Below are 12,894 nucleotides of genomic sequence, written 5' to 3' on the forward strand. Positions count from 1 at the left end.
AATCTCTAATTCCTCTATACTCATAGGTTTATGTCATAATAGGGGAAGAAAGAATTGCACATACATCAAAAGATAAATAAAACTTCAGATGGGATGAGGGCTATGAACTAAAAAAAGCAGAGTAGAATAATGGAGAGTACCTTAGAGGGAAGAGATAACTTATATATATGTGGTTTCTTTGAAGTGGTGAAATTTGAGCACAGGCTTAAATGAAGAGAAAACAACCATGTGAAGATCTTAGGATAGATCCTCCCTGTCAGAAAAATAAATAAATAAAAAGCCAGTGCAAAGAGCAAAGACCTTGAGCTAGAAACGAACTTGGCAAGTATGAAGACTAAAATGAAGGCCAATGCCTGAAATAAAATGAGAAAGAGAGGGAATAGAAGATAAGCTCAAAGAGAATAGGCCTTGAAGACCAAGATAAACAGCTTCTATATTATTCCAGTTTTAATGAAAAGCCACTAAGGGTTTTAAGCAAATGCATAATAAAAGCAGATTTAATTTTTACAAGATTGCTATGACTTTCTATGGAGAATGGACTGTAGGGGAAAGAAATGGAAAGTAAAAGAAGTAGTTACAATAGGAATTCAGATTAGAAATAAAGGTTACATGAGCCATAATTCTAGCAGGGGCAGTACAAAGAAATTAGTGGAATCAGTATGTATTTTGAGGGGAGAACTTGCAGCATTTACAAAGGATAAGACAAACAGTTTGAGAGTGATTGCCTGGCTTTTGACTTAATCAGTTTTGTGAGTTGTGAAGCCTTTTACCAAGATGAGAGCAAGTGGTAGAACAACAGGTTTTAGAACCCATGGCAATGAAGTTGAATGTTATTCTAAACACACTGGGAATCTATGTGATGATTTCAAGTAGTAGTGGGGAGATAATTCAATGTATCCTTCAGTAAATTCCCTCGTGTTGCTCTGTAGCAAATGAGCTAAAAGAAAGGGAAGCAAAGATGATGACTCACTGACCAGTTTGAGTAGCAGAGTAAATGATGGTGCCATTTTCTAAAAGCAGAGAAAACTGAAAACATGTGAAAATTTTAGGGACAACAAGAAGTGTATTTGGGACATGTTAAATGTGAGACATAAAATTATGTATATGAGACATAAAATCTTGCTGACAAGTACTATTGGATATGTGTGCCTAAGACTTGCAAGAAGTGCGGGCCTAATGTATAAATTTTGAGGTCATCAGGATAAAGATATTATTGAATTTGATGTGTGTGGATCAGAAAAAAATAGGGATAAAATTTTAAGAAGAAAGGATGGGCTCATAACTAATTTTAGGAACATCAACATTTAACTGAGAAATTATAATAATGGACCATGGAATGTGGGGCCAAATAATGAAGTGAAGTCAGGAGGGGACTGATAAATAGGAGGGAAATGTGAGTTCACTGATTTGGGGGTCTTTGTGTGATTGAAGAGCATAGGCGTGGGTGTGATTAAACAATGAATTGGATGAGTGGGCTGTGAGAAATCCTAATTTTCTGACAAATGCAGGCTGCAGTTGTGACCATGTGGAAGAGAGACTAGATTTCAATGAGTGAAATAATTTGGTAATGAGGAAATGAAAGAATTAAGAGATCAGCCGTGTTGGATACTTCATGTAGGTGGATTTTGAATATACTGAGAATAATAAAAATTAGAAAAAAGAATTATCATTCATTAGCCAAATATTTGAAAAGTAAAGGCTTCTCTTCCTACTTAATAAAACTTTTGAATCAGCTTTCATTGAATGACAGCAATTGTAGAGAGAGAGCCTGGTCTAGCGGGTGGCATGAGTCTCAGAGGAGCAGAAGTTATTGCACAAGGCAGGGGAACAAATGGTGTGGGAACAGCAATGAGGGGCAGGGAAAACACCAAATGTGCCTCTGTCTCCAAGGGTGTGGAGGTAATTAAAAATAGTCTGTAGGAAAGAGAGCTGAAAACCAAGCAATGTCTTCAAGGTACAGTCCAACAGAGTAGGGAGATAAAATGGTCATTCTAAAAATTAGGTGAAGATATGGAACAACATGCCAATCTCTGATCAGGACTTCTTTAAACACACAGTGGCAGGGTTTAGAAGGGTGAGAATAACAGGAGGTGAGGCTGCAGGGTACATACAACAGTATAGAGATAAGGTAAGTCCACAGAGATGGGAAGAAGATGAAAATAATCTTGATTATTTCTTAGATGCGTGTGGGCAAGCTGATACATGGCTGTCATGTCTAAAACTCCTTTAGGATAGCTCTCATAGGATGACTGTTGTTCTCCAGGGGTTGGGGAAGAGGGTGAGGACATTCCTAGGTGGACTGGCATGGGAATTTGCTAAGCTTTCTCACTCTGTAATAGCTTCCTCTAAGACAGCAGAGATTTTGCCCATGAGCAAATAGTGAATAGCAGAACCAATTGTTATACCTTGGTTTATTCATAGCAGCACAGGCTGTCATACCACGTGAAAGTGCCTTCAATAAAATGTGCTAATGCATGGAATCTTTTTGCACTTAGTTAAACATACACATTTCTTACAGGGCCTAATTTGCAGAGCCTCACAAAAATTGACTCCTCACCCCTTTTTTATTCTCATCTTGTTCAGCCAACTAACTCACTTACTGGATGTGACTTCTGTCACACTGTTGCCAATTATCCTTTTCCTGAAACACTCCAGTATTATGTTGATCTCAGGGCTTTTTACCATGCTATGTCCTTGGCCTGAAATACTCTGTTTTCAGAGTTTCAAGTGTCTAGACTCTTTCTCACCTGTTGGATTATACTTCATCTCTTACCTTCTCTGGAAAGGCTTTCAGGAAATTATTCAATTTTGTCTTGTCTTATTTTACCAAGTACCTTGCAGTTGTTTTCTTTTCTATTGATATATTTTATGTTTTTATACCACTTAGGAGGATCTGATAATATGTGTCATATTTGTTTAGGCATTTGTTAACTGTTTTCATCTCTTTATCATGAACTTCATGGCTGAAGGATTTCTATTTATATAGAGGAGGGCTAGCTCACAATAGGTGCTCCATAAAATGATGTTGGATGAATGCATAAGCACTTGATAAAGATCACTTCCTCTCTCTCTCTCTCTATATATATATATATATATATATAAATTTTTTTTTTTTTTTTGAGATGGAATCTCACTCTTTTGTCCAGGCTGGAGTGCAGTGGCGCAGTCTCCGTTCACTGCAAGCTCCGCTTCCCGGGCTCACACCATTCTTTTACCTCAGCCTCCTGAGTAGCTGGAACTACAGGCGCCTGCCACCACGCCTGGCTAATTGTTTTTGTATTTTTTAGTAGAGACGGGGTTTCACCGTGTTAGCCAGGTTGGTCTCGATCTCCTGACTTCGTGATCCACCTGCCTTGGCCTCCCAAAGTGGTGGGATTACAGGTGCAAGTCACCGTGCCTGGCCTTCTTCATCTATATTTTAAAGTAAATTATTATTTTTAAACTATAATTAAATATAGTAGTTGTAATTTTCATGGTTGTTGGGACAAAATGTGATTATATATATAAAAAGTCCCCACTCCAATTCTTCGCCATAGTAGGCAATTAGTCAACAATTTTTTTCATTCATTTTATCCATAGATCCCATGGAAACAGCATACCAGATATTGATTAAATGATATAATTCAAATTGGGGTGTTATCATGGTGAAATTAGATGTTGGATATCATGTATTATATAGCATATATTACATGTCACATGTTATTCGTTATGTATAAGATTTATGGCATAAGATATAAGATATACTGTATTATTATTATATAGTTGTGGTGAGATTATAATAGTTAAGTTTTTTTTGTAAAGCACTACTATTTCCTACAAAACTTGAATTTTCTTTTAATATTCTAGACTTCATTAATTTTAATTAGAAGAAAATAAAGTTGACTTTGTCCTAAATAAATGAGAAATTTTTTTGTCTTCTAAGAAAAGCTATAATTCTGATGATGAGTTTCATGATTAACTGTTACCTTTTTTCTTCTTGTTCAATGTTTTCAGGAAGAACCCTATGTCCTTTTTAAGAAGTCTGACAAACCTCTCTATGGTAATGATCGATTTGAAGGCTATTGCATTGATCTCCTCAGAGAGTTATCTACAATCCTTGGCTTTACATATGAAATTAGACTTGTGGAAGATGGGAAATATGGAGCCCAGGATGATGCCAATGGACAATGGAATGGAATGGTTCGTGAACTAATTGATCATGTAAGTCCCTTCCCTCATTATTTATTAGTTTGTTATGTGGCTGCAAGGTTTACTCTTTTTTCTTGATGTGTGTGAGTAGTAACTACAAAGAGCAGTGATGTATTTCAAGTATGTATTTCCTTCAATAATTTTATTTAAGCTAGATAGTATTTGTCACTAAATATAAAAGAATCTAAGAGGGGTTATAGCCCTGTGTATGTAAATAGATTACATTTTCCTCAGAAACTGAGAGATGGAAAATTATCTCTCTTGATTATTACATTTCAAAGAGATACTTCCCAGGTCCTTGAGAAAGGCTTTCCTGGACCATAACATTGGCAAGAGGTAATTAGCTTTTAAAGGAGTTACATACATTTCAAAGAGAGAGGGAGAAAGGACCTATAACTATGAATTTTTAAAGTAAGTATTCTAAGAACAGGGGGTGAGGAGGGGTGTTTCTTTCCTTATTTTCAGTTGGAAGAATCAGACCTTTTATTTGTAATTAGAATTTAGTATTTAATTAGTATTTAGTATTTTTGATTAGCTCTTGCTATTGCAAGTGTTTGTTATTTTAGAAATAACATGTTTGTCACCTTCTTATTTCCATCCCTCCTTCTTAAGGGGACCTTAAACATACAGGGTTTGGTAAGATCTTTCAAATTCATTATGATCTAACCAAGATGGTTCTCGGTGGTACAATATGAAGATGCAACATCAGTATCTTAACTTTAAAAAGTATAATTCATAAATTTAGAAAAGGAGACTTTATTTCTTACAAAGGGTTGCAGTATGCAGGGTGCCCATTCAGACAGGTTGGGAAGCATAGTCTCTGGTTGGAAGTCAAAAGCAGACACTTCAATGGAGGGGCAAAAGGAACAGGAATTTACGCTAAGCAGGGTGGCTGAATTTTTTATATATATATATATATATATTTTTTTTTTTTTTTCTCCCCCAATGGGCTATAGGTGAAGTCATGAATATTTATGAAAGGAGAAACTTGTGCATGAGCATGAACATGCCTCTCCATGGATCCCATGTACAATAATGGTGGCATTAGCGTGGTCTGTGGGTGGAGTTTTCAGTCCTATGGCATCAAAAAGTGAAGCACAGGACATGAAAATCCTTACTAAGCATTCTCTAAAGATGGCTAGAACCATTCAATGGTCATGGTCTAACAGGCAAAAAAAAGGAAGGGCAGCATCAAGGTTGGTTGATATCACTGTTGAAGTCTTTTGAAAGGGCCGTTTTCTGTTTTCAGTGGTGAAGTCTTCTGAAAGGACTGTCTTCTTTAGGGAAGAAAGTCTAAAGGCAGTTAGTGAGGAGGTTGGTGTATAATGAGGCCTGTCTGCCTTTCTATCCTGTCATAGTTGAGAACTCAGTTTTCAAGGTTACTCTGGGGTTCCCTTGGCTGGGAAGAGGTCCATTCAGTTGTTTGAGGGGCTTTGGATTTATTTTTATTTCTCAGATATTAGGAGAAAGTGATTTTCTGAGGCATTAGGTATTGTTAGTCCTTGAAAAAAGACCTTTTCCCTGAAAACATCATCCCCTCTTCTCCACTCTCCCATACTCAGTAGAGCTCCATAAAATAGTGTGCTAGTGAGCACTTGGTAGGGCAAAGGTGAGTTCAAATCCTAAGTCTTCAACTGTGAAGTTGCATGCATTGAGAACACTGCCTTAAACACTTTGAAACTTAACTTTCTGAAACATAAGATAAAGATAATTTATATCATTTTAATAATTAGGAATGATATATGGGAATTTTCTAACACAGTGTCTGACATATAGTACATAATCAATAAATAGAGATGTAACTAATAAGCCCAAACATAGTGTCTTCTTACTTGTTCTGTCTTCTACTACATTATTTATGAATGTTTGTGTTGAGGGCTAAAACATAAAACATTTAGACAGTATTATAATGAGAAAGCTGTAGGGACTATAGCACTATTATGATTAAATTTGAATTTAATCATAGTCAATGAGATCAATATTAGGCTTTGGTAGTGAAGTTTATTAATTGGATCCTTTGCTGTCACAAATATACCAGGTCCTTTCCTACCTAAATGACCTATATCTTGTGAATGGCAATTTTATATTAGGATTAATTAAACATAGAGAAGCATTAAGAGAGAGTCAAATTCACTGTTAGATCAGCAATAGGCAAGATAAAGAAAAACAAAACAAATAATATTTAGGATACCAATGAAGGAGGGAAATTCTTATTTTTTTTGAAAATTACTCTTAATATTTAAAAAAAGTCAAAGTACTCATTATAGATAAAATCAAAACATTTTTGGAACTTCTTATAGTTTGATATTTTGTCAAATTTGAATTACACATATAGGGGACAAAGCTCTTGACCCACTATAGTTTTGCTGAAAATCACTGATGCCAGGCTAATTAATTAATAAGAGAAAGTACATACAAATTTATTTAACTTGTATATACAGGACCCTTTAGAATGAAAACTCAACTTCCCAAAGAAGTACAGTATTATCATCTTGAGGTTACAACGAGAATGGGGACTTGCATCCTGGTAAAATAGTTTATGAGAAGGCAAAGAAAATAAATTCTATGGAGAAGCAATAAATGATTACTACAGAACAGAAATTAAGTTGTAAACATTTTTTTTTTTTTTCCTAGAACTTAAATGATGCTTGAAGACAATGATTATCTTGAAAAAGGGTCTGTTCAGATGTGGTTAGATTTTTTGTTTTCTTTCCTGTTTTGGATAATGAGATTACAGGGAAGGAAACAAGAACACTTGTTCTCCTAGGCGGGAAAATTCTTTTTGTAGATAGGAGAAAAGTCTCTTCTAGTGATTATTGATCCTCAAGAGTTTTTAACTTAAAATACTCGGATAGTGAAGAGATTTATTTTCTTTCTTAGATCTTTGAGGATCTTAATCCAGCATTTCTCAAATACATTTGATTCTCCTTATTATTATTATTATTTTTTAAGAGATGGGATCTTGGCCGGGCGCGGTGGCCCAAGCCTGTAATCCTAGCACTTTGGGAGGCCGAGACGGGCGGATCACGAGGTCAGGAGATGGAGACCATCCTGGCTAACACAGTGAAACCCCATCTCTACTAAAAAATACAAAAAAAAAAAAAAAAAAAATAGCCGGGCGAAGTGGCGGGTGCCTGTGGTCCCAGCTACTCGGGAGGCTGAGGCAGGAGAATGGCGTGAACCCGGGAGGCGGAGCTTGCAGTGAGCTGAGATCCGGCCACTGCACTCCAGCCTGGGTGACAGAGCCAGACTCAGTCTCAAAAAAATAATAAATAAATAAATAAATAAATAAATAAATAAATAAAAATAAAGAGATGGGATCTTTCTGTCACCCAGGCTAGAGTCCAGTGGCATAATCATAGTTCACTGCAGCCCTGAAGCCCTTGGCTCAAGCAATCCTCCTGCCTCAGCCTTGCGGGTAGACATGCTAACATCCCTAGCTGATTATTTATTATTGTTATTGTTATTATTTTAGATATGTGGTCTTGCTATGTTGCTCATGCTAGTCTCAAACTTCTGGACTCCAGGGATCTGCCTGCCTTAGCCTCTGGAGTAACTGGGATTATAGACATGAGCCACTGTGCCTGGCTTCAAATACACTTGAAAAAATTAATTTCGTGGAAACTTTGGTACATTTTAAAATGTTAATAATATATGTTCTACAATAGAGAAAATACGGAAGCAAGCGATCTATTTTTCTTTTCCTTTATATACTAACAATCTACTTTTTCAGTCCTAACATATTTTCCACTGGGCTGATCATCTTTTGAGTTTTTATGATGATTGATGACTTGAAATTTTTTGGTTAGCTATAAAAAGTTGATAACTTTTGAAAGTTATCAAACTGATTGGAATCTGAATTAGGATGCTATTTTATCATATCCGTTCGCTGCATTCATGATCTTCTGTATTGTACTGTATATTTGGTATAATTTATCTGCTTCAAATATAGTGAAAATAACTAGGAGACATAAATAATAATAGTGCAGAAAATGTTTAGCATTCAACAATATTTATTGAAAGAATGACACAAATATTTCACAATGTTCCACAACAAACATAAAACTCAAGCACCACGGTCTTTAGAGAATATGGCCACATGTACTCCAAATGCTTTTATTGTTAGATTGCCTTTCAAAAGCCCCAGTGAAAGTTTCTGTTCAAGGGCCAAGAAAACAGGGCCATACCTTCTTGAAATTAAAGCATCATAACCTTTTGTATTCTATTTTATAAAATATTTTATCACATTTTTCATTCTTAAAAGGAAGCTTAGCTATTGAGCCTGCCATAGTAGAGATGACTACACAGAAACTTACTAATGCAACTATTTTATTAAGTTGGGTATACATTTTACTTGTAGCTTTGGGTTGTGTGTTTTTTTTTTAATAGCTAATAACTCATTTGTGGGCTCATGAGACAACTGTGATAAGCATCTTATTCATAAAGCCAACTAGAATTATTCATTAGCATAAGGGAAAACACCTAATCTGCAATAAGCTACCACAACATGTTATTATGGGAGTGCTTAAAGTGACAAGGTCAGTAAAATTACTTTCAAATCTCTGGTGATGTTTGCCTTGGCATTGGAAAACCTCAGAGAATATTTATGCTTGTAGACATCCATGCATAAGCTAATAGAGTAATGCACAAAGTATCTGTAGGGGCAGGTTGCAAATAAATCTCAGATTTGTCCCCACCTTTAGTTTTTCACCCACCCAAGTAGCTCACACGTTTGCCATTTTATTATGTCTCTATTATATACTTCCTGCCTTTAATATCATCTCCAGGAATGCATATATACATTACAGTCAGATTTTCATTTAATCAGCAAACCTTTCTCACTGAAATCATTACAGAGATACTGAAAGATTACAGTATATAATTTCAGGTACTCACGTTGGCCTTTAGTTTCTTTTTCTTTGTCCCCTGACACCTGATGATTTGTGCAGTCCTCAGCTCTTTCCTCTTGTCGACTGTTTAATGTCCATCCCCGGGGTTCTCTGTTGGGACTCTACTCCAAAAGGCTTTGTGTGCCATTTTATTCTTCTAAAAAGCCTACTTTCTTTGACACCTGTAGAACTACTACTCCTGGTACTTAATCATAGACATTCCTTATTACTTGAAATTCTTTATCCTTTCATCTTTCACACAGACTAATCCCAGCTGGAGGTAAAATTTCAGAATATCCTTAAGCCAGTGTTCTGCTGGTAATTCTCTGACCTACTGTCATAATACTGATAAAATGTGTGTGGGAATACTGTGTGCTCATACTCAACAGATCTACAGTGAATTCTTAACTGTGCAAATGTGGGCACCCTCTCTCTAACTTTTCTCTCTCTCTTACTCTCCGCTGTAGCTTGAGGAAAGTTTCTTACTCTGTCTTGAGTGACTTCTATTATTTATACAACGGGAATAATGATGCTTCATTGAATGACGATGTGGATTAAACGTTAATATCGGAGAATAGAGAAGGACTATAGCCTTCTTTAACTTAGTGAAATACATCAGTCAGACGGCAGAGATTGGGTGTATTTGGAGGAGACACAGCAGAAGGAAAACCATAATGACAGGAAGCAGGAAAAATGTAAATGCTGCGGGACAGTGATGCAGATCCCTCTGTAGATATTAGGCCCCTCATGCCTCAGTGTATGAAAAACTCCTGGCATTGGTGGATAATCTCATGCCTATAAATACAAATTTTTCCTTTTTAAAACCTGACCTCTAGTTAAAAAACTGCTACCTAACCTGGGTTGCAACTAACGAAACAGCATAGAAACAGTGTTAAGACGGAACTACTTAATGGGTTTTCAAATCAGATTTGAGAAGTAAACTCTAATTTGGGACATGAATGCATTGCACAGGCCTTAATGTGCTGAGTGGCAAATAGGAAATACTCAACGAAAGTAATTATTATTATTACTATTAAAATTATTATTATGGTTAATGTATCCAAAAAGCTGTCAATGTTTTTGAATGTTGCTGTATTTTGTCTATTCAACCCCATGAGCTAGTTTACAGGATTACTGTTGAACCATGATTATATTTAAAACAAATAATTGACCAAATGTGTGCTATAATACTATTAGAGAAAAGGGGCATTTAAAAACAGATTTCTAAAGCCACATTAGTCATTCCTTTACCCCATTAGAATTGTGTAGACTATGAGAAATTATCTAAATAGTAACATTTAAAGTTTAGCTCTTTTATAAGTGCCAAACATCTTTACAACTTCTTTGTCTTTAAAGAGATTTGTGTTTTAATATAATTAACCATTTGTTGTAGGTAAAAGAGGGCATTCAGCAATAAATGCTTATTTTTTAAAGTAGGGTCATTTTTGTAGCTTCAAATGTTGAAATTTTAGAAGTAAACAAAACTCGATCATTTGACAGGTTTTCTTAACAGAACGAGAAAGAAATTCTGTTTCAGCTTAGAAAACAACTCAGTAAAATGAGAGGTCTGCTGGAATCTAATTCCGTATTTTACATTATTTTTAAAAAGACCCATGATGCCATGGATTTCCAGCTGTCTGAATGCTTCCCAGCATGCTGCCTTGGCATTGCAATTGGTTTTTAATATTATCAAGCCTTTTATGATTCATAAATGAGCCTTGGAGGACCTCACTACACTTTGCTTTTGCCTCCTGATTGCTCTTTTATTATATGTGAGGAAGGAAATCAACTATTTGTTTTTTAGGGAACTTAAAAAGGCTCCAGGTATTATCACAAAAATGGAAACACTAAATCAAAAAGCAGTTTATTCTAAATGGGAATTGACTTGCACAGCCATAGCTTTAAATTTTGATAGCACACTGTTTAATTCTGCATCCTAGTTGAGGCACTCTGGTACTTCCTGTGAAAATAAACACAAAGGCTAGGCGCGGTGATTCACGCCTGTAATCCCAACACTTTGTGTGGTCAATGTGGGCAGATCACCTGAGGTTAGGAGTTCGAGACCAGCCTGGCCAACATGGTGAAACCCTCGTCTCTACTAAAAATACAAAGAAGTTAGCCGGGCATGGTGTTGCACGATCGTAATCCCAGCTACTTGGAAGACTGAGGCACAAGAATCATTTGAACCTGGGAGGCAGAGGTTGCAGTGAGCTGAGATCATGCCACTGAACTCCAGCCTGGGTAACACAGTGAGACTCCATCTCAAAAAAAAAAAAAAAAAAAAAAAAAAATACAAATTAGAAAAAAAATCACAACAATCAACAACAAATGAAGACTATTGGGGAGTAGAAATACTATTATTATTGTTATTTTTAAAATGTTGGCAAAAATAGCTAAAATCAAAAGTACAAATTTATAATTTCCTATGACCCAAAATTAACCTATTTATTAACTTTGCTTCAAGTGTCTCTTTATTGTAAAAGTTATAAAATATTACAAATAATGTTGAAGTGCCTTCCTCACCATAGTTTTTCTCAATTTAGTATTTTCCACACCAATCATAAAATATAAAACTACATTTTCCTCATCCCTCTCCAGGTGTAGCCATTATCTTAAGTTTGGTATTCTCCTGACACGTTTTGTATAAATTGTTCAATAATACTATGTAGCAGGATTATATCATTTTTTTTAGTCTTCTATTCATAAACATTCAAAATGCTATAATTGAAGGTGCACTTCTTATCTTCCATAGCACCTACGCAAAAGCTTTTCCATGATACCTGCTTATTTCACATTGCATGCCTATAGCAAAATCTCATGTACCCCACAAATATGTAAAATATATGAACAAGGAATTGTTGATCAGAGTTCATGTATTTTTTTTTTCCACTTTTGTTAGGGACCTCATCTGAAAAACAAATTTCATTAGATATTAAAAAAGATTTTTCTCTAAAATATTTTTACTAATTTACATGTCTACCCATAGTTTATGAGAATTTCTATTCCTCTGCAAAATCATTAGTACTTGAGATTAGACTTTTAGACTAGACTATTAGAGTATTTGACTATTTGAATTTGATCAAATAGTCTGGTGAGAAATAGAATCAAACTGCTTTAATTTTCAGATACTCATAATTAGCCATTCTTTTTCTCCATGTTTAAATAGGCTTTTTAATTTCCCGGTCTTTGAATTTCCCATTGATTTCATTCCTTCTTATTCATGCATAGTAATTTATTATATTTTCTGAGTCCCTATAATGCAAATATTTCCCCCAGCCAAGACTTTATCTCTTAATTTCATTGTGTGTGTGTGTGTGTGTGTATTTACATATGGAAGTTTTAAAGTTTTAGTTTGTCACATTTAGTCATTTTTTAAATGGCTTGTGATGTTTGTGATTTGTTGGAAAAATTCTTTTTTAACTGAAGCTCAAAAAGATATTTTTCTATTTTTTAATATTCTTAATGTGTTTATTTCTCAAATTTAGCTCTTTTATCTACTTGTAGTTTGTTTATTAAGTCCATACTGATTGGACCTTAACCTAAGTGAAAGCCTGAATTCCTTTCAGCCCGTTTATGAAGCATTACCCCCGCAACACACCAAATTCTGCTACAACATGTATGCCAGCAATTTTCTCTTCTTTGTAAAAAAAGAAACTTGAAAAGCAAGTTTTTACTTTTAAAGAGACATTCTGTGAATATCATCTCAGATGATAGACACATTAGGAATTATGAAAAGTATGTGACATTTTTTAAAAGGGTTAATATAGTTATTTTTAAACGTTTTTCTCAACGTGAATTTAAACAGTGAGCTGCCGAA

The 12,894-nt window shown here is 35.2% G+C and overlaps 1 protein-coding gene across 9 annotated transcripts in view; it reads left to right on the forward strand.

Moving 5' to 3' along the window:
• The window catches only part of GRIK2 (glutamate ionotropic receptor kainate type subunit 2), a 703,634-nt gene that overhangs the window by 478,475 nt on the left and 212,265 nt on the right, over window positions 1-12,894 (forward strand). For all 9 annotated transcript variants that reach the window (XR_012095020.1, XM_038000566.2, XM_038000567.2 and 6 more), the window contains one exon: window positions 3,994-4,200. Coding sequence is in view for 8 of the 9 variants with exons in the window: in XM_038000566.2 (XP_037856494.1) it covers window positions 3,994-4,200 (207 nt within the window). In the remaining variant the exon portion in view is untranslated. The remainder of the gene's footprint in view (window positions 1-3,993; window positions 4,201-12,894) is intronic.

The sequence above is a fragment of the Chlorocebus sabaeus genome, chromosome 13 (genome assembly GCF_047675955.1).
Source record: "Chlorocebus sabaeus isolate Y175 chromosome 13, mChlSab1.0.hap1, whole genome shotgun sequence".
NCBI classification, from domain to species: Eukaryota; Metazoa; Chordata; class Mammalia; order Primates; family Cercopithecidae; genus Chlorocebus; species Chlorocebus sabaeus.